Here is a 27,639-nt window from a genome sequence, read left to right as displayed (position 1 = left end):
CTTCTCCACTCTTCCAATGGGACGGATCAACAAAGAGCAGCTATCACTGCCACCTATGGCTGCTTCACATCCCCAACACTCTTCCCGTGACGTTGGACTGTTTGGTAAATGTACTGTACTCAAAGGTGTTGAATGAGCAGCTATTCTACTGTAGGAGGCCATTTTGTTTCTTGTCCATGGCTGCAGCAATCTTGGCAGTAAGTTTGGATAATTGACAATTAATTCAAATCAATGAATTGATCAATCAGAGATGTCCAGGAGTTGATCAACAAACTTCAAATAGGTTTAACACCAGATTCGGGTATACGTCTTAATACACAATAGTAAAGTAGCAACAGAAGAATTGCACTGTGACTCTTAGGTAGGGGCTAAACTCAGCCATGACAAAGTGAATATAGTATTTGGGTTATTCTTAGCTTCGCCGGCTACTGTGTGTTAAAGCTGGGGACAGATACAGAAAGGAGACCACTTACTTAATTAAACATCACAATGTCCCGCCCCTTTCCTAGCTAAGACTTCACAATGTCCCACCCTGGACAAGGGGATTATTGGATAGAACCTACAACTGAGATCTCCATGGTTGGCTTTCTTTCACATTCAACTACTATTCAACACAACACACAATAGATCACGAAGAAGCATATGATACTATAGAACTGATGCAGTCGTTAGTAAATCAGAATTGATTTATTTAGGTAAATGTGTATCTTACAAAGCAGACAGATCGTATTAAATGTCACTTAAGTAGCTTGTTTCGTAGCTAAACTGTTACTCACCCGTTACACAGAAAAATAAACCCTTTGATTGGCACTGCATCCATAACTGTCACCACAAACTACATGAGCTGTGTATTGGCAAATAGAAATTGTGATTGGTCAAAACAAATAACTGTTTCTAAACCTGAAATATCATTTATAATTGACATGAAAAGAAAAACGATCAAAATACTTCTAGACATATTCGTTTTTCCACTTTGTCTTTTCTTTCAATACTGCACATCTTAATTAAGTTTTTGAAAGGTTAAACAATTCTAAAGGATAGTATGCGAGAGGGTAGTATTATCCCTCTTACAAGAATCCCTCATAATAGTGTTCTGTACACACACTCACATAATGTTCATTCAGCTGTGTGTAAAGAGGAGATTGAACAATAATGCACTGTAAACTCACCACAAAAGTAATAAATATGAGAAATGATGCAGTTTGATATTCTCAATCTTGTTGATTGTGAGTGGCATGCTATAAGAGAAAGAAAACCACAATACAGTAGATTACAAACCAGCTTGAGCCACTAACAGTATTTATATAGTTGTCTTGTGCAATTATCAACTGTAACTGAACATCATTATACTGTACATACCTGTTGTTAACAACAGATCAAAGTGAGAGTAAGGGATGTTTCTTACCTTGAGTTTGTCCAAAAAGCCTTTGCCTCCCCCAAAGACATGCAGCATTTTAGGAGTGGGGGGTTTGGGTCCGAACAGCGCCAGTCCTTTCTTTTTATCTTCAACAGCCTTAGCAGCAGCTGGACCCTTAGCCTTCATCAGTTTCCTTGGAAAATAATGAGTCAAAAAGGAGTCAAGTATATCTCTATTACATGACATGGTAACATTTTATTTCAATAGTCCATCTATAGCTCAATAAACTATAAATAGAGTTTGATGAGCTATTACTGTATAGATGGATTATCCAAATAACTATTTGTATTGATAAAGGATAGCAGGGAAGCAGTATTCTTTAGCATTTTAAATGTTTTCCCTACAAGAGACTACTACTACTATTAACTAATTATCTTAGATTAAAACTAGGAACTAATCCAATGCAGTGCCAATAATACAGCCAATCTCCTCTCTTACTTTCCTTTCCTGGCCAGAACTTTCTGAGCCATTGGGTAGTGGACCAGAATTTCAAAGAGATCCTTCTTTTCCAGGACGGACAGGTTAGCAAAGCCGTGAGCTTTGACATTAGCTGTTCTCCTGTTCCCGCCATCTTTAGACGATTGCAACAGACTGTTGAAGAAAAACACTCCAATTGTATAATATAATCTCACAACAAGGCATCTCAGTGTAGGCTACACCATGTCTGCGTATTTTCTACATAGTGCACTACTTTGATGAGAGTGCATAGAGGATTACTTTTTAACAGAGCCTTATTATATGGGCCCTGGTCAAAAATAGTGCACTGTAGGAAATAGGGTGTCATTTCAGATGCAGCCCATTGTCTCATGTTCACAGGAGAGCTCTGTTCTGTACCTGATTTCCCCAAACACACAGCCAGCCTTCAGTGTAACGAACACAATGGAGTTATCTGGCCCACCAACCACCTGCACTGCTCCAGACTTGATTATGTACATCTCTTTACCAATATCTCCCTACAGGACAAGATAGTCAGACAAAAACCTTATGCTATAGATGTACAGTACCTTCAGAAAGTATTCACACCCCTTGATGTACAGTGCCTTCAGAAAGTATTCACACCCCTTGACTTTTTCCACATTTTGTTGTGTTACAGCCTGAACTTAAAATAGATTACATTTAGATTTTGTGTCACTGGTAATACCCTCATAATGTCAAAGTGCAATTTTTAACAAATGAATAAAAAATGAAAAGCTGAATGGTTTTGAGTCAATAAGCATTCAACCACTTTGTTATGACAAGCCTAAATAAGTTCAGGAGTAAAATTGTGTCGTGTCTGGGCTATCATTAAATGCGAAGACTTATTTATATCAAATCAGTTCTTTAGGTTTAATTATTACGTGATTGAAATAATCATGTAAACATCAACTAACTAGGAATTCGGGGCACCACGGAAAATGGTGATTTATAGAGTTATAATTTCCAAAATATAACTCTTAAGATATTTTAAAATCTGATCAATTACAGTCTTCTATTAATGAATTATTATTACCTCATCAGTACTCATTACTGAACGTCGCAAACCCTTGTATATCTGCACGAACCCTAGCCTAAATCACGAATCAGCGATATACAAATTGGCTTAATTATTTATTTAATAACTAACTAAATAATCACACAGAATTACATAACAAACAAACAGTAGATATTTGGGTTACTACATGATACAAAGAAAAAGTCCCTAGCGGACGAAGCCGATATGACGGCTTGGTAGACAAAGGAAAGGGGTGGGGACTGAGAAAGAGCGGGCAAGACAAAATATATTCACTATACACAGTCTATAATTATATTCATTGAAATGATAATCCTTTGCACATGAATGGCTGCTTTTTCGAGAATAATTGCAATGTATATATTTACGGCCATATGCCGTCACTGTCTTCTCTGTTGGAATCGCCGGTCCGTCTGCTGGACAGTCAGTTCATCAGAGAGTCTCTGGTTTACTTCCCCAGATGTCACAATGTTCTTTGTGGTTGTAGCTTTCTCCGCAGCTCTGGATAGTGTCTGTTGTAATGGATACGTCAGGCCTACAAGTGGTCGTTGCATAGAATAGATGCTTCCACGGTTGTCAGTATTCTCGTACTAGACTTACGTACAGTTGAAGTCAGAAGTTTACATACACCTTAGCTAAATACATTTAAACTCAGTTTTTCACAATTCCTGACATTTAATCCTAGTAAAAAATCCATGTCTTAGGTCAGTAAGGATCACCACTTTATTTTAAGAATGTTAAATGTCAGAATAATAGTAGAGAGAATTATTTATTCCAGCTTTTATTTCTTTCATCACATTCCCAGTGGATCAGAAGTTTACATACACTCAATTAGTATTTGGTAGCATTGCCTTTAAATTGTTCAACTTGGGTCAAACGTTTCAGGTAGCCTTCCACAAGTGTCCCACAATAAGTTGGGTGAATTTTGGCCCATTCCTCCTGACAGAGCTGGTGTAACTGAGTCAGGTTTGTAGGCCTCCTTGCTCGCACATGCTTTTCAGTTCTGTCCACAAATGTTCTATAGGATTGAGGTCAGGGCTTTGTGATGGCCACTCCAATACCTTGACTTTGTTGTCCTTAAGCCATAACTTTGGAAGTATGCTTGGGGTCATTGTCCATTTGGAAGACCCATTTAAGAGCAAGCTTTAACTTCCTGACTGTCACAAAATACTTTGTGCTGTTGGAAGGAGGACCAAGGCTCAGCGGAAGTGTGGATACTCATATTTTAATTTTCAAAAAAAGGAGTAGAGCATCCACTGAAAAAACAATAAACACCACAGTGACAGTTTTACAGGCATACAAAACGCAGTGTAAAAAAACCCACCCACAAACCCCAGTGACAAACAACTCCTACATATATGACTCCCAATCAGGAACAACGATTCCCAGCTGTTCCTGATTAGGAGTCACAAGACACACACAAGACTGCCACGTCCTGACCCCCAAACTACTACCACAGCTCCATCTGCTGGTCAGGATGTGACAGTACCCCCTCCCCCTCAAGGTGCAAACCCCGGAATGCACCTAACCACAAAAAACCCCACCAACAAACAAAATCCCCAACAAACCCCATAAACACTAACCCTAAACAATAAGGGAGGGAAGGGAGGGTGGCTGCCGTCACCGACGGCACTGTGCTACACCCTCCCTCCCCAACCCACCTATCCTGGAGGTGGCTCAGGTGCAGGCCGTTCCTGGCTGTCGGGGCAGTCTGGCAGCTCGGGGCGGTCTGGCAGCTCGGGGCAGTCTGGGCAGTCTGGCAGCTTGGGACAGTCTGGGCAGTATGGCAGCTCGGGACAGTCTGGGCAGTCTGGCAGCTCGGGACAGTCTGGGCAGTCTGGCAGCTCGGGACAGTCTGGGCAGTCTGGCAGCTCGGGACAGTCTGGGCAGTCTGGCAGCTCGGGACAGTCTGGGCAGTCTGGCAGCTCGGGACAGTCTGGGCAGTCTGGCCACTCCGGCAGTTCAGGGCAGTCTGGCCACTCCGGCAGTTCAGGGCAGTCTGGCCACTCCGGCAGTTCAGGGCAGTCTGGCCACTCCGGCAGTTCAGGGCAGTCTGGCCACTCCGGCAGTTCAGGGCAGTCTGGCCACTCCGGCAGTTCAGGGCAGTCTGGCCACTCCGGCAGTTCAGCGCAGTCTGGCCACTCCGGCAGTTCAGCGCAGTCTGGCCACTCCGGCGACTGTTGACTGGCGGGCAGCTCTGGTGACTGTTGACTGGCGGGCAGCTCTGACGACTGTTGACTGGCGGGCAGCTCTGACGACTGTTGACTGGCGGGCAGCTCTGACGACTGTTGACTGGCGGGCAGCTCTGACGACTGTTGACTGGCGGGCAGCTCTGGTGATGGTTGACTGGCGGGCAGCTCTGACGACTGTTGACTAGCGGGCAGCTCTGGTGACTGTTGACTGGCGGGCAGCTCCGACGACTGTTGACTGGCGGGCAGCTCCGACGACTGTTGACTGGCGGGCAGCTCTGGTGATGGTTGACTGGCGGGCAGCTCTGACGACTGTTGACTGGCGGGCAGCTCTGACGACTGTTGACTGGCGGGCAGCTCTGACGACTGTTGACTGGCGGGCAGCTCTGGCGACTGTTGACTGGTGGGCAGCTCCTGCCCCGTCACACAGCCCTTGTGCCCCCCCCTAAAAAATTCTTGGGGGTGCCTCTCGGTCTCCCTTACCCGTCGTGTCTCCCAGTCCTCGCCAGCCTTCTTCCGCTGCTTGGTCCTGTGTAGGTGGGTGGTTCTGTCACAAAATACTTTGTGCTGTTGGAAGGAGGACCAAGGCGCAGCGGAAGTGTGGATACTCATATTTTAAATTTTCAAAAAAAGGAGTAGAGCATCCACTGAAAAAACAATAAACACCACAGTGACAGTTTTACAGGCATACAAACCGCAGTGTAAAAACAACCACCCACAAACCCCAGTGACAAACAACTCCTACATATATGACTCCCAATCAGGAACAACGATTCCCAGCTGTTCCTGATTAGGAGTCACAAGACACACACAAGACTGCCACGTCCTGACCCCCAAACTACTACCACAGCTCCATCTGCTGGTCAGGATGTGACACTGACTGACGTTTTGAGATGTTGCTTCAATATATCCACATCATTTTCCTCTCTCATGATGCCATCTATTTTGTGAAGTCCCTCCTGCAGCAAAGCACCCACACAACATGATACTGCCACCCCCGTGCTTCACGGTTGGGATGGTGTTCTTCGGCTTGCAAGCGTCCCCCTTTCTCCTCCAAACATAACGATGCGCATTACGGCCAAACAGTTCGATTTTTGTTTCATCAGACCAGAGGATATTTCTCCAAAAAGTACGATCTTTGTCCTTATGTGCAGTTGCAAACCGTAGTCTGGCTTTTTTATGGCGGTTTTGGAGCAGTGGCTTCTTCCTTGCTGAGTGGCCTTTCAGGACTCGTTTTACTATGGATATAGATACTTTTGTACCTGTTTCCTCCAGCATCTTCACAAGGTCCTTTGCTGTTGTTCTGGGATTGATTTGCACTTTTCGCACCAAAGTACGTTCATCTCTAGGAGACAGAATGCGTCTCCTTCCTGAGCGGTATGACGGCTGCGTGGTCCCGTGTTGTTTATACTTGCGTACTATTGTTTGTACAGATGAGCGTGGTACCTTCAGGCATTTGGAAATTGCTTGAAGGTAGGTCTACAATTTTTTTTCTTGGCTGATTTCTTTTGATTGTCCCATGATGTCAAGCAAAGAGGCACTGAGTTTGAAGGTAGGCCTTGAAATACATCCACAGGTACACCTCTAATTGACAAAAATTATGTCAATTAGCCTATCAGAAGCTTCTAAAGCCATGACATCATTTTCTGAAATTTTCCAAGCTGTTTCAAGGCACAGTCAACTTAGTGTATGTAAACTTCTGACCCACTGGAATTGTGATACAGTGAATTATAAGTGAAATAATCTGTCTGTAAACAATTGTTGGAAAAATTATTTGTGTCATGCACAAAGTAGATGTCCTAATCGACTTGCCAAAACTGTAGTTTGTTAACAAGAAATTTGTGGAGTCGTTGAAAAACGAGTTTTAATGACTCCAACCTAAGTGTATGTAAACTTCCGACTTCAACTGTAATTTCTCACTTCAGACTAGTAATTATACGTCTAGGAATTCTGTAGTGATTGATATAGTCTCAGAGTTTGTCCATTTCCAGCCATGTAGCCAAATCTACAGCTGTATGGTCTACGTGGCCTATAGAATTGTAACCATTCCAATGTGGGGACTGTACACTTTAAGAGATACAGTTATGTGTGTTTCCTGTCCTTCATGAGAACACCAAATGAAACACACTCAACATGACTGTCCCTTAAGTGTCCACGGACCATTCACATATTCTCAAAAATAAAAACATTGTTTAATTATTCAATGTTTTGATGTCCAAGGGTCTCTCTGTGTTCCATAGTTTACATTCCAACCTTGAACACTACAGAGTATAGGGGCAGCGTATTTTATGACCGACCATAAAACAGTCGACTTTCCGCTCTCCCCCTCTATGAGAGAGAGAGCATGTTGTAGAGTGGACCCCCCTGTAACCTGATCCTTCACATCGTCACAGGAGAGTTATGACAATTGTCACATAGTAAGTTTCATGGATTCACTCTGTGTGCAATAATAGTGGAATAAATCAAGGGGTATAAATACTTTCTGAAGGCACTGTACATCTCTTTAACATTTTCTCCCTATGGGGAACCAAATATACACACATATAGCTGATTTTAAAAAGCTGAGTATACTGCATGTCTTCACCAATATTACCCTATTACCCTATGACGAAATAGTGTGAGCTGACCTTATTTAACAGTTCCTTTATAGACTACATGAAACAGCTAATTCCATGACTGCGTCTCTCTCTCTCTCTCTCTTAATTTTACCTCCAGCGATGACAGGATCATGTTTGACATGTTTAAGGAAGTGTTTCGGTAGCAGCAGATAGAGGAGGTAGTCAATAAAACACACACACACAAACTCACCTTCTGCACCACAAAGTCCCCAGGTAGATATATAATAGACTTAAGCCTCAGCAACATGTCTACCAACATCTGGTTATCACAACCCTGAGGAAATACAATTCAACATCATAGACTAAAGCATCACAAGATATTATTTGTACACATTTCTCTGTTGATTAAAGGAAAACTCAAGATATGATGCAAAATGCATCAGACTGGCTGTATTTCTGTATTTTGGAAGTTATATATCTTGAAAATTTCATCGCTGACATGCAAAATATTCTGGGACTATATCAACAATGGCCTAATGAAACAAATACCGAAATATAGTTTTTGGGTGGAGATTTCCTTTAAGTAATGTTTGTCTGCTTTTTTGTAAGAGTGTATGTGTGTGTGTGTGTGTGTGTGTGTGTGTGTGTGTGTGTGTGTGTGTGTGTGTGTGTGTGTGTGTGTGTGTGTGGGTTGACTAATATCCTGGCGGGTTTAAGGTCATGAAATATTGTATGAATGAAGGGCGGGTGGGTTGCGGGCGGGCGGTTTGAATAAAGAGAAAACAATACTGTATAATTCTTGTGCAATTCATGTCTATAGGCTACATTTAGGTTTTCCTTTAGTTAATATAGGCTATCTGACATTAGTGTGTAAGCCTAATGCTTGATGTCCACCAGATGCATTTTGTTTGTTTTGCTGGCCCGCATTTTCAGTACTTGACCTATGTGCTTTGCTTTTCATCTTGCTAAAAGCTAGCTGGTTGGAGTCTGTGTATGCACTTCTGTTTGTACCACTGCATGGTAAAGCAACGAATGAGCTGAAAATATTGAACACATGCGGTACACAGAACACACCGCGGCACCCCCAACATAGCGTTGCAGACTGCTCCATTGACAATGAATAACTTCCAACTGAATGCAAAGTGTATGATGCATCTGGTGGACATGAGGCGTTCGCTTTAAGGCCTAACTGTACTGTACATGCGCCAAATAGACTACACGCCAAATGCTTTTGGGAATGGGCAGAAAAAATACACATCAATCCACAGAGGCAAAAAATGAAAATGTTATAGTTTAATTCAATAAGTGAAAAGCTGCAAAATGGAGAGTTGAAAACAAAGAGAAAGGAGGGCCAGAAAAGTAATGTTTTGGAAAGATTTGGTGAAGTGGTAAAAGAGGATGATAGAAGTGCTTGCTATGTTATGTGTGATGATTGTGAGGTGCTATACAAAATCGACAATAACAAGATGGGGACTTCAAATCAGCCAGGTCACCAGTGATACAAGGCAGTATTCGACGTCCATCCATTTCGGAGTACGTCAGGAGATGACGTGGATACCGGCCACTAGGGGCAACAGTGAGAGCTGTTACGTTCAAGTAGGTTTCGGTTTTGCTAGGGCATTGGGGATGGCAGACGGGCGTAGGCATTTGCCTCGGATTCCAAAGGTTGCACGTTCGAATCCAGCAATAGAAAGTTGATTTTTACATATGAGTTTTAAACCTTTCCCAAACCTTAACCCTTACCTTAACCATTCAAAGTTAATGCCTAACCTTAAGAATTTGGAGTTAATGCCTGAACTTAACCCTAACCTTAAACATTCAGAGTTAATGTCTAAACTTAACTTTAAACACTTGGAAATTTGACGTTTGGAACAACTTTGAAATGTGACATTTGAGAGGAACATGGTTGAACGTCTAATTCTGAAGTGAGACTGTGAGAGCTGGTCGCTTCAAATAGGCCTATGGCACATCAAGGGAACTGTAGCCTACTGTTCAGATGGGGTAAATGGAAACTGAAATCTGGACACTGACTATAGGTCTATAACCTCTCACACAGCCTTAATATTAACTACTGCAGAATTAAGCATGTCTTGCATTAAAATGACACACCAAATGTAGGGTAAATTTGGACTCGGGAACAGGACTGGAGTGGTTTATTTCTTTCACCATCTTGAGAGAATGTGAATTCGCAGTTAGATACTGTCTGTAGAGGTGCTATCTTTATCAGCATCATAAAAGCTGATAGTATTTCAACCACATAAATATGCATCCAATCCGACCTGAAATATTATCAGAAACATGTTGGGTCGTTTTCACAGCTTTCTATTTCCTTACAACTGGTCAAATGTATGTCATTTGGAAAATTTGCTCAGAAAATATTTCCAGTAAAAAAAATGTGTTGCATTTTATCGCAGGTCCCTAAGCGTCTTTGCTCCACAAAAGAAGCAGAGATGACAGAGAAAACTTTATCGATGTCAACTAGATTGAATCATTCATTGTATCGATTATTGATATTATTCTGGTGAGCAAGGGTTTATTTAGTCTTCTAGGGCAACATATAAGGTCAAAAGAAAAGCTAAATGTATCTAACTATAGACAAGTAGACTAACAAATACCCTACAAAAAATATTGGAAATTATAAGCATAAACATATCTAAACCAGGACCAAAACAATCCTGCACTCACTGTCAAAAAATCATTCCGCAGTCTCTGACTGTAGCCTATAGCACATGTTCTATATCAGCAGGTTAGGGTCGGGTTAGGGCCTCAGATTTTCACTTTATCACATATAGTCGGGCGGTTGTGAATGGATTATTAGCAATTGCGTGCAGTTGCGGGTGAACAAATAGCGGACCCACGCACCACTAGTGTGCTTGCGTGCATGCTTTCGTGTGTACCTTAAATAGATCAATTTTCTGGAAGGTAGCCAGGTTGATGTCAACAGCAATGGCTGTCCTCATGACCAGAGGCATCTGCTCCAGCAGCTCAGACTCATCTAAAGGCAGGCAAGAAGAACCATAAATACACAGGTAATTACTGATGTCTTATCGAACAGAACTCCTATTCACTTAGACCTGAGCCTTTGTTAAAGGTAGACTCAGCGATATGATGTAGATGCAGAAAGTAAACAGCATTGTGGGTTAATTTCTGGAATAACTAAGAGTGTTGAAGTGCGAGGCTCAACTTCTCCACTGTTATAGTCCCGTGGCTACCACGCTGTACACAGTGTGAAGCAAACCCGTGCACATGCACAGATACTGTGTGTGACTGTGGGAGAGCGAAGTGTTGCATCTTGCTCATCTCACTATTTCTGGTGCTGCTCCTGGCAACATCATTATGTATAGTCTACCTTCAATGCCTGAAGGAAAATATTGAGGTTGCTTCTCAAATAGGGAATACAGTGCCACTTGAGACGCAGCCTGAGAGTTTCCTTACCCAGCATTCCCTGGGCGTCCCAGGTGTAGTTGTACCAGGTGCGTATTCTGTTCTGACACAGTTTGGGGATGTGATTTGACACCATATAATACACAGTGTTGTCCATGGAGGAACGAAAGTAGGTCTGGCCTGCGGTGGCTGCCCCAATGACATCTCTCATCTGGAATGGATCATATTAGACACATAAGTCAACTGAGGTCAAGCTCAAGTTCAACTTATAACTTCATAGGTCCGTTTGTTACAAATTGGTTGTCAGTAAAATTACCAATTTGTAACAAATGTAATAAGTGACATTTCCAAGAAATCAAATAAACATGTCACAGGAATTCCAAGCTAAATATAGGTCAGTGAGGCTGGTCAGTAGGATAAAATCATCTTTGATTCAATACCAACCCACCACCTGACTACTTACCTGCATTTATACAGGTTTATAATCTACTAAACTCAGCAAAAAAAAAAAGGTCCCTTTTTCAGGACCCTATTTTTCAAAGATAATTTGTAAAAATCCAAATAACTTTACAGATCTTCATTGTAAAGTGTTCAACACTGTGTCCCATGCTTGTTCAATGAACCATAAACAATTAATGAAGATGCACCTGTGGAACGGTTGTTAAGACACTAACAGCTTTCAGACGGTGGGAAATTAAGGTCAAAGTTATGAAAACTTAGCACACTAAAGAGGCCTTCCTACTGACTCTGAAAAACACCAAAAGAAAGATGCCCAGGGTCCCTGCTCATCTGTGTGAACGTGCCTTAGGCATGCTGCAAGGAGGCATGAGGACTGCAGTGGCCAGGGAAATACATTGCAATGTCCGTACTGTGCAACGCCTTCGACAGCACTACAAGGAGACAGGACGGACAGCTGATCGTCCTCGCAGTGGCAGACCACGTGTACCAACACCTGCACAGGATCGGTACATCCGAACATCAAACCTTCAGGACAGGTACAGGATGGCAACAACAACTGCCCGAGTTACACCAGGAACGCACAATCCCTCCATCAGTGCTCAGACTGTCCGGAATAGGCTGAGAGAGGCTGGACTGAGGGCTTGTAGGCCTGTTGTAAGGCAGGTCCTCACCAGACATCACCGGCAACGACGTTACCTATGGGCACAAACCCACCATCGCTGGACCAGATAGGACTGGCAAAAAGTGCTCTTCACTGACGAGTCGCGATTTTGTCTCACCAGGGGTGATGGTTGAATTTGCTTTCATCGTCAAAGGAATGAGCGTTACACCAAGGCCTGTACTCTGGAGCGGGATCGATTTGGAGGTGGAGGGTCCGTCATGGTCTGGGGTGGTGTGTCACAGCATCATTGGACTGAGCTTGTTGTCATTGCAGGCAATCTCAACGCTGTGCGTTACAGGGAAGACATCCTCCTCCCTCATGTGGTACCCTTCCTGCAGGCTCATCCTGACATGACCCTCCAGCATGACAATGCCACCAGCCATACTGCTCATTCTGTGTGTGATTTCCTGCAAGACAAGATTGCCAGTGTTCTGCCATGGCCAGCGAAGAGCCTGGATCTCAATCCCATTGAGCACGTCTGGGACCTGTTGGATCGGAGAGTGAGGGCTAGGGCCATTCCCCCCAGCAATGTCCGGGAACTTGCAGGTGCCTTGGTGGAAGAGTGGGGTAACATCTCACAGCAAGAACTGGCAAATCTGGTGTAGTCCATGAGGAGGAGATGCACTGCAGTACTTAATGCAGCTAGTGGCCACACCAGATACTGACTGTTACTTTTGATTTTGACTCCCCCTTTGTTCAAGGACACATTATTCCATTTCTGTTAGTCACATGTCTGTGGAACTTGTTCAGTTTATGTCTCAGTTGTTGAATCTTGTTATGTTCATACAAATATTTACACATGTTAAGTTTGCTGAAAATTAAAGCAGTTGACAGTGAGAGGACATTTCTTTTTTTGCTGAGTTTATATCTATATCTGTCTGGATAGATCAGAGTCCAGAGACTGAGGTGGCTATGGGCCAGGGAAATAATGCTATCATCAAACATCTTATTTTGTTCACTTCAACAGATTGAGTCTAGTCCTGGACTAAACGACACATTCAACAGTGATTCACCAGAGAGATTGCTTTTTAGTCAAGGACTAGGCTTAATCTGTGTCCAGGAAACTCAGTTACTTTCGTAACCCCAGTTCTCTGATATTATGAGTGAGATATCTCACATATGGCATTGACCTGAATCTCAGAAGCTCAAAGAACCAATTGCACACGTTTGTTGGAAACAGACAGGTCGAGTGGCAAATGAGGTGAGCCCCTCCCCTCACGATAAGGAGCAACTCGCCCGCCCTCTAGTCATTTTCAAGCATTCTGAACTTCCTCACACTCTTGCGAGTAGGGGAATGCGGTGAGATATCTCACTCATAATATTAGAGAACCGGGGTTACAAAAGTAACCTTGAATTCTCTTTCAAAAATCCCACATATCTCACATGTCCCGTATCGCAAGCATGCTCTCTGAAGTCAGGTAGTCTCAACGTATGAACCCTCAAAGGCCACGACACTGAGGACAATATGCGTCAAAGAAGGTACAGTGATGTCTAGCCGGTAGAACCTCATAAAAGTATGAGAGGATACCCAACAAGCCACATCGCAAATCTCCTGTAAGGAGATGCCCTTGAACTGTTCCCAAGAGGTAAACATACCTCTGGTGGAGTGAGCCCTCAGACTCTCTGAAGGCTGTAAGCCCTTGCTATTATAGGCCAATAGTGCATGCAGCATGCATCACTCATTCACTTTGTGGACATAAAGGCGACCAGTAAAGCGGTCCTAAGGAGAGATACCTCATCTCAACGCTTTCCAGTGGCTCAAAAGGCTGCCGTGAAATAGCCAAAAGATGGAGCAAAGGCTTTGATACTGGAGGTAAGTGGACTGCCCCTTCATGAAACAAAAACAAGGGGTGTTTTCCCACTGTTATTGTCAAAGCCTATATGACAGGCCGAGATAGCAGCTAGATAGACCTTAACAGTGGGGAATGCCTTCCCTCTGTCAATAAGGTACTGCAAAAAAGCATAAAACCTTGGATACAGAGAATTGGTAAGAAATTATCTGTTTTTGGTCACACCACTTCTCAAAAAGGCACTACTTGTCATGTAGAAGGGGCCTTGGCACTCTGGATAGTCTCAATGACTCCAAGTTGTAGGCCTGTCGCATCCAAATTTAACCTCTCACGGGCCAGGCGCAGTGGGCCATGGTGTCTGGGTGAGGGTGGAAAGATCCCTGCATATCGAGAGTTGCCAGGGCTCGTCGTACAGTAGGAGAATGATCTCCGCTACCCAAAGCTTGCCTGGCCATCGAGGGGCTACCAAGATGAGGGATGAGCCTTCTTCCCTCACTCTGACTGAGCTGCCTCTATACATTTGCGGAATGTTTATGGAGCTAGAGCTAGCGAGGTATTTGTAAGCTGTGCCTTGAAAAGCAAACCTTAGAAACCTCCTGTGTGCTGGCAGGATGCTTATGTGAAAATAACTGTCCTACAGGTCGACTGATGTGAACCGACAGAATGTTGAATGTAAACATATGGGAACATGAACATTTTCAGATAGCTGTTGAGGCCCTGTAGGTCCAGAATGTGGTTTACCCCTCCAGCTTTTTTGGGAAGCAGGAAGTACTGGGAGTAGAAGCCGAGGTGGCTCTATGCCGCTGGTATTGCCCTGATAGCTGCTTTGCTTAATAGAGAGGAGATTTCCTGCTCTAGTATGCATGCCGAGTCGCCAATCACCACTGATTCCAAAATGCAGTTGAAAACGGGTGGTCTCATAACAAACTGCAGTTTGTACCCCTTTGTCACCATGGACCAGACCCAGGGCTGGACTGCGCATGCACGCCAGTTCCCTGCTCTTGTGGCGAGTAGCCCACAGGTCAGTAGACTCTCACTCACCAGTGGTGCTGGAGTCGCCTTTTCATTTCATTTTTGCTCTGTGTCCTTGGTATGCCGCCTGGATACAGCAGATACTTTTTTTTATTGACATGGGCAGTGTTGACACAATGGAACATAGGGACAGTGGTTGTGCGCGACTGCCAATTTGTTGTCCTGCCCCAGCTGCTTGAACGAGAGTCGAGGGGGGAGTCGTGTCACAGAGGGCACTCAGGGGTAGAGTGGATTCCCCTCCTCTTCCTTGAGAGCGAATACAAGGGAATGGGTTCCAGGAGCACAGAGGTGAACTGCTCAGTTGCTCAGTAGCTTGCCGTGTGCCACAGGAGACAAAGGGAAGAAAAAGTGGAAAAGCAAATTCTTACCCGAAGCAAAAACATTCCTTTCGGTAAAGTCACCCAACACAGAAGATGAGAACTGCAAAACCTGCTGTTGAGATTCAGGTAAATTCCACATGTGAGATATTGAAACGAATAATTGAAAGAGAACCGCCCACCCAGTTATTCACTACGACATCTATGCTATGGCTATGACAAAGACAGAGACTAGGTTGTGGTGTAAGAAACACTGCTAAGGTTAAGGTTTCCAGATGAATCAGGGGGGAATGGGGGGCTTTGATTAATTCAATAGGAGCTTTAGATCCTTGATGGGAAAGCCAATGGGAGATATATCTGACTATGTCTCTTCCTGTTACCTGTCCAATCAAACTGGAGAACACGAAGACACCCACGAAAAAGTTTGACAACTGAAAGGTAATCTCAAAGACTGTGTGGGGCTCGGGAAGACCACCGATGTTGATCAGACTGCGGACTGCGTAATAGTAACAACGCAAGTACCTGTAGAGAGGAGTGGGGTATTAGACAGGTATCTGTGTGTGGAGAGGGGTTGGCGTTAGGAGGGGTGCTAGTCTATCTGCTCCGCAGTAGCTAGGTCATTTGGTTGTGTGTTGTTGACCACCCTGGCACTGGATCTAAGGTTATGACAGGAGATGGGAAAAGTGTTCAAATTGTTGGGGGGAAAATCCTTTTGGGGGGGTCATATTTGAAGAGAAAAACTGGAAATTGTCAAACACCAAAACAAAATAAAATACAAAAATATGACAAAAATCAAGCACACTAAGAAGACTACCTGGCCAAGAAAGATGGACAAAAAGAAGGCGCCGAAAAAATAGTTGGCCATCTGAAACAACTGGCCGAATAAGGTGTCGGGAAATGGCAACTCTGCGATCATCAGCAGGGATTTCTCCGCATAGAAGAAACTGCTCAGGTAACTAAAAAAAAAAAAATACATAAGGCAGTCCAAATAGAGAAAAAAAGTATACATAGTCCAAAGTATGTCCAAATTATGTATATAGATAATCAACTACAAGTAACATGCATGGTCTCATTCTACTAATGTGTATACCTTTAGAACAGTACTTCCTTACAATATTGACATGGATATACAGGGCAAAAGTATATGACAAATGAACAAGTTGCAAATGAATAATGTTATACAGTAGATACGGTCATGCAGTAACTAACATTGAACAATAACTTGAGCTCTGCATAGGTGTGCACTGACAGCGGGAGATATACAATTGAGTTGGTGTAATGTACATACGCGCTGCCTTTGCCAGTGTAGACCCATGTGGTCTTGCCGATGCCCTGGTAGGCCGAGGCCACGTAGTAGGCACAGGCATTGAGGTGGAGCATGAAGAGCAGGTAGCCAATGGTGCGGACCACTCTTGTAACACAGCAAGCAAGGGTATAGCGCTTCAAGATACAGTACTAGTCAAACGTTTGGACACACCTACTCATTCAAGGGTTTTTCTTTATTTTTACTATTTTTACATTGTAGAATAACAGTGAAGATGTCAAAACTATGAACACATATGGTATCATGTAGTAACCAAAATAGTGTTAAACAAATGAAAATATACACCACCATTCAACAGTTTGGGGTCACTTAGAAATGTCCTTGTTTTTGAAAGAAAATAAAATTTTCTGTCCATTAAAATAACATCAAATTGATCAGAAATACAGTGTAGACATTGTTCATGTTGTAAATGACTATTGTACTGTACTGTAGCTGGAAACGGCAGATTTTTTATGAAATATCTATATAGGCGTACAGAGGCCCATTATCAGCAACCATCACTCCTCTGTTCCAACGGCACGTTGTGTTAGCTAATCCAAGTTGATAATTTTAAAAGGCTAATTGATCATTAGAAAACCCTTTTGCAATTATGTTAACACAGCTGAAAATTGTTGTGCTGATTACAACATTAACAATGTCAACACTGTATTTCTGATCAATTTGATGTTAATTGAATGGACAAAATAATAGCTTTTCTTTCAAAAACAAGGACATTTCTAAGTGACCCCAAACTATTGAATGGTAGTGTATGTTATATTTGAGATTTTTCAAAGTAGCCACCCTTTGCCTTGATGACAGCTTTGCACACTCTAGGCATTCTCTCAACCGGCTTCATGAGGAATGTTTTTCCAACAGTCTTGAAGGAGTACCCACATATGCTGAGCAGTTGTTGACTGCTTTTCCTTCATCATAGCACTTGATGGTTTTTGCAACTGCACTTGAAGAGCCACACATGTTAATTGAAATGCACTCCAGGTGACTACCTCATGAAGCTGGTTGAGAGAATACCAAGAGTGTGCAGAGCTGTCATCAAGGCAAAGGGTGTCTACTTTGAAAAATCTCAAATATAAAATATATTTTGATTTGTTTTAACACTTTTTTGGTTACTACACGATTCCATGTGTCATTTCATAGTTTTTTTGTCTTCACTATTATTCTACAATGTAGAAAATAGTAAAAACAAAGAAAAACCCTTGAATGAGTAGTTGTGTCCAAACTTTTGACTGGTACTGTAAATGTTGCTGTAAAAAGGAATATAGAAATGTACTGTATTTGATTGATTGATTGGTTGTTTGATTGATTGATTGATTGAAGGGTCATCAGCTCACCGCTGACAGTCATGTCGGATTTCATCATATTTGGAGTTGGTACAGTATAAAGGATTGATTCTAGGCCAAACATAGGCATACTTAAGTTGTAAAGTTAGTGACATACCTCCAAATGTAGGCCTTGGACATGAGGCTCTCCAGACGATCACTGAACTCAAAGAATGTGTCCACCTAAAGAAGACCTCAAAATTAACACCCCAAAAGTGGCATACTGTTTTATGTTTGCTACTTTTTAATTTTATTTGACAATTTAACGATTTAAAATGCTTAAAAATGTTCAACCCCGCAACAGATACATATACCAAATCCAGTCGCGGATAAACACGATAAAGACTTTCAGTCTTTTTACGTTATTGTGTTTATCCTCGACTGGATTTAGTATATGTATCTGTTGTGGGGTGAAACATTTTTAAGCATTTTAAATCGTTAAATTGTCAAATAAAATCAAAAAGTAGCAAACATAAAACAGTAGAATCAGTGTTAACAGTTGAGTCATGCTTGTTTCAGCATAAGATGAGTTTGCATAAGTTGACCATAACAGAAAATGCTTTACCTTTATAATTCGATTGAATCTGAAGATGGATTTGTATCCAAAATGGAAGCATAGCAAGTCTATGGGTGCCATTGCTATCATGTCCATCTGAGGAAAGAGACAAATAAGTTACAGTAGGTGGTAACTGAAGCCACTGCCTTGAAGACATGCAGAAAAAAAAGTTTTTTAATCAAATATATAAATGTTAGATGTTTGTGTTTAAGCCATGAAAAATGATGGACAGTATATAACAAACAATTACATCTTTGAAGTACCTTAAATCTCTCAGAGTTTCTGTAGTACGCTTTGGTTATAATCCTGTCTTTCTGAAAGACAGAACATTAAAGACAAAATCACATCTACCTTAGCAATGTTTATGCAGAATACCTGTTTATACAACTACTGCCAGTCCACTGCACACAAGTCTCATTTTGTATACCGGAAGAATGAAAGGGTCTACCTGTGTGGGGAAGTCTACCTGGTCTTTCTAAACACCTTATTAACATATAATTATGCGATTTCATTGGACTATGGGAAAGACTGATACATTTATACCCTGCTGCAAAACCTATCCAACGCAGGTATGCTTAAATTGAGCTGGAAGTGTCATCTTGGCCATTTATTTTTCATATTTAATTGTTCATAAGTGTTCAAACTGTAACACTCACAAAATGCCCTCATAGTTTAAGGACAGTAGTAGTCCTACTTCCTCTGGAGAAAAAGGGAGAGCTGAGGGACTTACAACGACGTCCCCTCCTTTGACGAACTGCTTGCGGGCCTGGAAGAAGATTGAATCAATGAGATAGATGAAATCAGCCACAAGGTCCATGGCTATCCAGTAAGGGATCCACTCCGGGGTGTGGTAGGGAAAACACAGACGAGCAGTCATGAACCAGGTGTTGTAGTTGAAGGCCAGAGTCACCAGAGTGAGCCACATGATGTACGCACGATCTACAGAGAGAGGAGGAATGGGAGAAAGTATGAGGAGAGAGAGACAGGAGGGAGAGAGAGAGAGAGCAAGAGAGGGGGATAGAGGGAGATAGATAATTAATCAATGTAAAAGCTACGGTGCAAGGCTGCAAGGCCCGAATCCAAACTCTTTACTATTACTGCATTAACACTGAAAAGTAACATACATGCAATACAGCATTGTATTGCGTGGTCAATTATTTACAAAACAATTTCATGTTGTTAGCAGTTTACCAGAGCAGCAGCAAAGTTGGCATACAGTACGTACCTGAGAATGGATCTATGGTGGATGGCAGCACTGAGTCCATCGCATCCTCAATAGGTTTCAGCCTCCTGTCAAGGAAGGCGGCAACTTCCTGGCCAAAGGTTGGTTTGACCACAGGCTCCGATGCTTTTGCGTCATCTTTCGCTTTTTGCTCTGCCGCTTTCTTTTCCGCCATCTCCTGCTTTTTCTTCTCTGCCACATCTTTCTTTTTTAAGTCTTCCTCTTCTTTCTTTATCCTATCTTGCTCTTCTTTTATTAGCCTCTCTTTAATTAATATTTCATAATCCTTTTTTTGATAAATGGGAGCTTGAGTAGAATAAAGAATTTAAACATTACAAAGTTACATCCTATGATAACCCATAGTCAACAAATATAGCTAAGGAGTCAGATAGATATTATACACAAAACGGTACTAAAGCTAACAGGTTATCAGGGGACAACTAAATAAAGAACAAACTAAATGTGTGTATCCACTGTGTATTTGAATCCCTTATGACTCGTATGAATCCCTTATGACTCCCAATGAATCCACTATATTTCTTATGACTACCTTGAGTGTGGATACTTACTGACTGGAGGGCTGAATTCAGGTGATGATGCATGTGGGTCTATGAGCTTCTCTCTGTATATTTCTGTTCTCTCTCTCATCCTCTTCACTATGACCCGGAGCTGATCATCAGAGTACCTATTTACCACTATAGGAGGTGGTGGAGGAGGGGGAACTTCTTCTCTGGAAAGGAAAATAAAATCACTTGACAGTGAGTTTCACCATTACTGCATTACAGAATAAGACCCCCATTACATTTCCCTTATTGAATCATTATTTCAAAATACAGCTCTTTCAGGAAGTTAACTGTGTCAACTCTGTCTCAAGTTTTTATTCTGAGTGGCAGTCTTTTTGTGCCAACTCATGCCAGAGCACAAACAGATCTGGGACCTCAGACAATATCTCAGTTTTGCTCAATTTCAACTGAACATGTTGGTCCAACACTATAAACGAAGGAAGTGTTCCCTCTGCTGGAATAAACACCACATTACACCTATGCTTTAAAAGAGAACTGCACCTGCTGATTTGGCCTCGTTTTTTGGCTTGCTCCTCAAGAAATGCTGACGCCATGACAGAAGCCAAATATGTTTATAACTGATCTCATTGTTCTATCTGTGCCTACCATGAGTTGGCTTGGGGGTGTGGTTTGATGTGGGTGTTTCCTGGGTGTGTCCTTGCCACCAAGACACATATCTGTCAGAACCTTGCCAGCAGTTGTCTCCCGCAACAACAAACAAACCTCCTGCAGGTTGATTTCAATAACTACAGGCAGATGTACAGCATGGTGATATGTCAGATGAAGCTTTCAATAGGTCAGTAGTCTACAGAGTAATATGAGAACAATGAAATTGCTTTATTTATGTAGACATTCTAAATTACAGTGCCTTCAGAAGTATTCACACCCCTTGACATTTTCCACATTTTGTTGTGTTACAAAGTGGGATTAAAATGGATTTAAGTCATTTTTTGTCAACAATTTACACAAAATACTCTGTCAAAGTGGAAGAAATATTCTAAAGAATATATATATAAAACTCAGCAAAAAAAGAAACGTCCTCTCACTGTCAACTGCATTTATTTTCAGCAAACTTAACATGTGTAAATATTTGTATGAACATAACAAGATTCAACAGAGGAGATAGGTATGTTCCTGACGACTTGTCCGAGTTGAAAAACACAGACTGGCTGGGCGACTTTGCTTTTGGTGTGGACATGTTTGGGCATCTGAACGATCTAAATGTGAAACTGCAGGCAAATGGTGTTTTTGTGCATGAACTGTTTTCCAATGTGAAAGCTTATGTTGTTCTCCAGACAAATGAGCAGCCGGTCTCTTGCTCATTTTCCGACACTGGCCGTACTGAACGCGCCCACATCGCAGTGCAGCACTGAGACATACAGTAGCACTTTGATCGACCTGCATGCTGAGTTTTCCCGCCGCTTCTCAGACTTCTCCAAGACTGAGACTGAGCTGGAGCTTGTTTCATGCCCCCTGTCTTTCGACAGTGAGAAAGCACCACCAGACACACAATTGGAGCTCATCGACATCCAATGTGACAGTGCTTTGGAGAAGTACAAAACAGCAACAATAGCCCAGTTCTATGGCTCACTGAATGAAACACGCCCAAAGGATGCTTGTTTTATTCAGGTCCACATATGTGTGTGAACAAACGTTCTCAGTCATGAATTACAACAAATCCCGTCACAGGTCAAATTTAACAAATTACCACTTGTCAGCTGTTCTGAGAATCTCTACATCAAAGATGACACCAGACTTTGATGCCATTGCCAAGCGAGGTGACCAGACCCATTGTTCACATTAAGACTCGTGACTGGGGTAGGCAAGGATTATGCTTTTTCATGGTGATGGTTACGCAGTGAGAATTATCCAGCAATGCACTTGGATACAGGTAATATGTAATCAGTCAGATTTGGGCTGAGGTGATTGGATAACTGTAAGTACGGCTCACAATGGAGATGAGAATTGTTCCTTAATATGCATTAAAAACAGGCCATTCCAAATGAAACGGATGCCCTTACCATATGTTTCACTCAAATTTGAGAATAGTTTTTTTTACACATCTGCTGTTACATGTTGCATGTCTCCAGTCATGAAATATACAGTATATACATTTTTAAGTTTGCATATTGTGACTAAGTTTGATTGTACTTTATAAGGGTAGAAATGCAGGATCTGTGTGTGTGTTTGACTGTGTCTTTGTAGTTATAAATTATATACATTTTGTGAAAAACGTCTGAAAAATCTGTTCACAAAAACAAAGGTAGTGATGGTGCAAGGGTATAATTGTTCTGCAAGCATATGTACACCTACAGTACACTAGTAGTTCCATGTCAATTTGCAAATGAATAAAGGCTTCACATGTTTTGTCACACATATAGTACTTGGTTTCAAAACCTCAATGTGGCCATTGAGCCAAAAGGTTGCCCACCCCTGGGTTACGGTATGGGCAGGTATAAGCTACGGACAACAAACTTAATTGCATTATATTGATGGCAATTTGAATGTACAGAGATATCGTGATGAGATCCTGAGGCCCATTGTCATGCCATTCATCGGCCACCATCACCTCATGTTTCAGCATGATAATGCACAGCCCCATGTCACAAGGATCTGTACATAATTCCTAGAAGCTGAAAATGTCCCAGTTCTGGGCCTCCCGAGTGGTGCAGTGGTCTAAGGCACTGCATCGCAGTGCTAGCTGTGCCACTAGAGATTCTGGGTTCGAGTCCAGGCTCTGTCGCAGCCGGCCACAACCGGGAGGCCTATGGGGCGGTGCACAATTGACCCAGCGTCGTCCGGGTTAGGGAGGGTTTGGCCAGCAGGGATGTCCTTGTCTCACTAGCGACTCCTGTGGCGGGCCGGGCGCAATGCACGCTGACACGGTCGCCAGGTGTAAGGTGTTTCCTCCGACACATTGGTGCGGCTGGCTTCTGGGTTGGATGAGTATTGTGTCAAGAAGCAGTGCGGCTTGGTTGGGTTGTGTTTCGGAGGACGCATGGCTCTCGACCTTCGCCTCTTCCGAGTACGTACGGGAGTTGCAGCGATGAGACAAGACTGTAACTACTACCAATTGGATACCACGAAATTGGGGAGAAAAAAGGGGTGAAAAAAATAAAAATAATAAAATGAAAATGAAAGTGCCCCAGTTCTTGGCCTGCATACTCACCAGACATGTCACCCATTGAGCATGTTTGGGATGCTCTGGATTGATGTGTGTTCCAGTTCCCGCCAATATCCAGCAACTTCACGCAGCCATTAATGAGGAGTGGGACAACATTCCACAGGCCACAATCAACAACTTGATCAACTCCATGTTAAGGAGATGTGTCGCGCTGCATGAGGCCAATGGTGGTCACACCAGATACTAACAGGTTTTCTGACCTGCCCCTACCTTTTTTTAAGGTATCTGTGACCAACAAATGCATATATGTTTTCCCAGTCATGTGAAATCCATAGATTAGAGCCTAATGAATGTATTTCAATTGACTGATTTCCTTATATGAACTGTAACTCAGTAATATCTTTTGAATGATGAATGAATGAATGATATTTTATTTTCGTGTCAAATCACCAGTTGGCAACCCATCCCTTAAGGGATTAATTGACACATGAACAAACATTACAAAAATTCACTATGGTAATTAAATGATCATTTTTCTTCCGACATTCGCTGCATTACACATCACATAAAGAGTGGAAAAAATACAATACATCAATACATAATAGTAAATAAGGTTATCCAAACAATAACTACACCCCTAGAGCAGTACAATAATATACATACATACATACAAACATACCATATACAGACCAATAAATACAGAAAAAAATAAACAGAAGTCACTTGAACCCAGTCTGACACAAAGAGAAGATTCACATGGTAGACAAGCCTATACACAATCTATATACACACACCATTTACCACATAGAAGCTAAATATTTTTACTATTGAATTATAGGTAGCCCTTTTTCTTTTATTCCAGGCTTTATCTAAATATTCCGCAAACGGTAATACACAATGGACAAAAAACATTTCAATTTCTCCTCATCACTCAGCCACATAATGCCAGGGTATATCTGGTGTGCTTTCTGGAATAAGAGCAAGTGTATATCGTGGTAGAAAGGGCAATAGAGGATAAAATTAGTTTCATTCTCTATTTCTTCGAGGTCACAATAATTATATAGTCTTTCCTCTTCCATTTCACCACAATTCCAACCTGTTTCAATACGCAGAGACAATATCCCTGATCTTACCTGTTTCAATACGCAGAGACAATATCCTTGATCTGACCTGTTTCAATACACAGAGACAATATCCCTGAACTTACCTGTTTTAATACACAGAGGCAATATCCCTGATCTTACCTGTTTCAATACACAGAGACAATATCCCTGATCTTACCTGTTTCAATACACAGCGACAATATCCCTGATCTTACCTGTTTCAATACGCAGAGACAATATCCCTGATCTGACCTGTTTCAATACGCAGAGACATTTTCCCTGATCTGACCTGTTTCAATACGCAGAGACAATATCCCTGAACTTACCTGTGCACATAGCGATCTCTTGTTGTGTTTTTATATTTTTGATCAGTATAAAATGCAACATTTTGGGTTTGGCTTTAAAGTGAAATGACACTCAAAACTGATATTTTGTTATTTTTCCTTAGTCCACTGTTGATACAGTCCCAACATGTTTGCGTGTCAGCAGTCAAGTTTTCAAGATATTGGACTTTCAAGAACCAAGTGTCACCGCCACATGCTTCTTGAAAGTCCAATTTCTTGAAAACTTGACTGCTGACATGCAAAACATTTGGGACTGAACAGTGGTATAATGAAAAAAATACCAAAAGAGAGTTTTTGGGTGGATTACCCTTTAACAAGCAATATTAGTGTGCAGGGCCATGGTATTTAATTGTTTTACCTTAACTCTATTCATACTTTTCTACTGCCCCGAAGCCAAACGTTGGCTATATCTCAACTAGTTAGCTAGGCTATGCTGTCAAAACAAGCTAACTAGTCTTTACTTGATTTGAATTTGTTCAGCTACTGAAAAACAATCAAACTGCAGTTGCATCAACATGACTAAAGGGATCACCTTGGCTAAAGGGATCGCCATGACGTTAATACTGGATTTGTTTTCATTTTTTTGTTTCATAGCCTCGCTAACCATAAGCTGCTCCAGTGAGCTTCGATCAGCTAATCTTCTTATCTCGTTTCAGCTCCTCTCTCTCTCCTTTAATCTGCATGTTTCTTTGCTGTGGGATATAGATCCTATAGATCATGCGTGTGTTTGTCTCACACGGACTGAGAGATCTTCTCCACTCTCTGTGTCAGCCTTGATTAGATTATTAATTTGATACTGATTTGGTGTTAAGATCTCTTGGGAGGTGGCCATTTTGGAAGGGGTTCAAATTCGGTCAACCTCCCATTGTGTGGTTCAAGAGAAGGTGAGTAGGTTACTTTCACTCACACTCTTCTCCTTAAGGGTGTTATCAATATTTACTGTAAGTGCTAGTGTAGGAAGTTGAAGAGAGCCTTCTATTGAGAGTTACTCTAGCCAGCCATAACCAAATCTCCAGCTATAAATGTCAGTAGAGACTAATGGAGAATGAACACAAGGTACTGCACTTACCCCTCTGCTCCCTCCTGGCCAGGGTTGGCTGGGGTAGCGGTTGGGGCTGCAGCTGGAGCCGCAGCAGGTGCTGGGGCCGGGGCAGCGGCTGGGGCCGGGGCCGGGGCTGGGTCATGTGCAGTCTCTGCAAAGACAGGCGGGGATGGCAGTTTCATTCAAGGTGTACAAAGAAAACCAGAAAAACAAACAATATATACCAGGTCTAAGAGGCATAATGATGTCTTTATTTAAGAGAAATTCATAAAATAACTATCAACTATTTCATCTGCCACAGAAATATCTACACATGACATTTTGGGGTGTATGAGCCTTTGTGAGGAGCTTCCTAAGTAGTTTCCTGCATGGTCACAACAGAAAGGAGATGGGGGACATGGGGGGTCTTCTCTGTGACCAGTCTTGTGAATCTTGGGCATCTGCTACAGTAACAGACTGGACGCTAATGCATTAATGCAGATGAACCAATGTGACCATTGACCTGCATAGCTTTAACTTCTTGCTCACCTCGCTGCTCCACTTAAAGTATAAACAAACAGTTTAGCTGTCTATATCTGGTTAGCTATATACAATAGCTAACCAGCCAAGACATGCACCCACCTCAGCCTCACAGTAAATTAAAACATATAGCACACCAATCAGGATTTTGAAATAAGTTGTGTTTTTGTTTGCTTGTACCTTGTCAGTAACGGCTTGCCTTACAAGGACAGTAAAAAGCTCCAACTATATTTAATCAAGCATTAACATGATCCAAAACTTTCAGTAGCTAGCTCTAAGCAATGAGAAGCAGCAGGAATGAGCCAACAGTCAAGTCTCTTTACCTGCTGGTTTGTCCTCTTTCTTGGCCCCATTTTCTTTATCTGCAGGCTTATGTTCTGGCTGAGATGAGTAACATTGCCTCAAAGTCAAACTCGCATCTTTATTATTCAAGTCATGGTGATTAGAGGACATTTTAATTTAGAAGACAATTTCCAACAGAGGGAGTAGATCTACCATTCCGCAACAAAACACTACTCGTGATAGACAGTTTCAAATTAAGGTCTAATCATAATGCAATGAATTTGAATATGCCTTTAAGTAATGAACAATTGATATGGGACAAATTAAAGAAAAAAACAACAATCATGATTCAATAGTTTTTTTGCCTGAAGAATAGAAACACATGGAGAATGGAGAAGAATTGTTTGCTACAAGTAAAGCATTGGAATCCAGAGTGCAAATCTCATAGCAAAAACATGATAATGCAAAATGAAATTGCTTGATATTTCTCAATGTTAGCCGTTGTTTGTCCTTACAAAATGTGACGAGGAAACAGAAATGAAAAAGACAGGAAAAAAAATATTGCACAAAAAAAATGGAGGATAACCATTATTAACATAAGCATTACTTTGTCCAAGCATCATTGGACAGTGATAATCATTCAGCTACACTAGCCTACAATATGTTGTTAGCATGCTGCGTATAACACAGTGGAACAGCCTAATGCTGCTACAGTATTGGGATGAACCTGTGGTATCTTACCTTAGCAGGTGCAGGAGCTGGGGCTGTGGCCGGGGCTGGAGCAGGGGCCGCGCCTGGGGCAGGGGCCGCGGTAGCGGCAGGGAACGTGGCTGGGGCAGAGGCCGCGGCTGAGGCAGAGGCCGGGGCTCCAGCAGAGACCGCGGCTGGAGCAGATACCGGGGCTGCTGGGGGTTGGGGGATAAACATCCTCTTCAATTTGCCGAACAT

At 42.2% G+C, this 27,639-nt stretch overlaps 1 protein-coding gene across 1 annotated transcript; it reads right to left on the bottom strand.

The window, feature by feature from the left end:
- Positions 1–1,324: 1,324 nt before the first annotated feature.
- Positions 1,325–27,639, bottom strand: LOC115148906 (cyclic nucleotide-gated cation channel beta-3-like). Its single transcript, XM_029691211.1, has 17 exons — positions 27,433–27,639; positions 26,733–26,790; positions 25,918–26,041; positions 20,284–20,444; positions 19,718–20,020; positions 19,223–19,431; positions 18,756–18,806; positions 18,502–18,588; positions 18,055–18,119; positions 16,585–16,707; positions 15,677–15,818; positions 11,089–11,248; positions 10,551–10,648; positions 7,904–7,987; positions 2,252–2,370; positions 1,856–2,008; positions 1,325–1,550 (listed from the first exon to the last, which is right to left on the bottom strand). The coding sequence occupies exons 1-17, from the start codon at positions 27,637–27,639 to the stop codon at positions 1,325–1,327; spliced, it is 2,370 nt and encodes a 789-aa protein (XP_029547071.1).

Source organism: Salmo trutta, chromosome 2, assembly GCF_901001165.1.
Source record: "Salmo trutta chromosome 2, fSalTru1.1, whole genome shotgun sequence".
NCBI lineage: Eukaryota > Metazoa > Chordata > Actinopteri > Salmoniformes > Salmonidae > Salmo > Salmo trutta.
The sequence above is the reverse complement of the archived record's forward strand: the minus strand, read 5'-3'. Positions and strand labels throughout refer to the sequence as shown.

What these genes read in the sequence shown, in the direction of transcription:
- LOC115148906 (XM_029691211.1), bottom strand. Translation starts at nt 27,639, where the DNA reads ATGTTCGGCAAATTGAAGAGGATGTTTATCCCCCAACCCCCAGCAGCC. An exon ending in CACCATAGATCCATTCTCAG is followed by an intron (nt 19,432 to 19,717) that starts GTACGTACTGTA and finishes CTCTCTCTGTAG; the next exon opens with ATCGTGCGTACATCATGTGG. An exon ending in AGAAAATTGATCTATTTAAG is followed by an intron (nt 7,988 to 10,550) that starts GTACACACGAAA and finishes GTATTTCCTCAG; the next exon opens with GGTTGTGATAACCAGATGTT.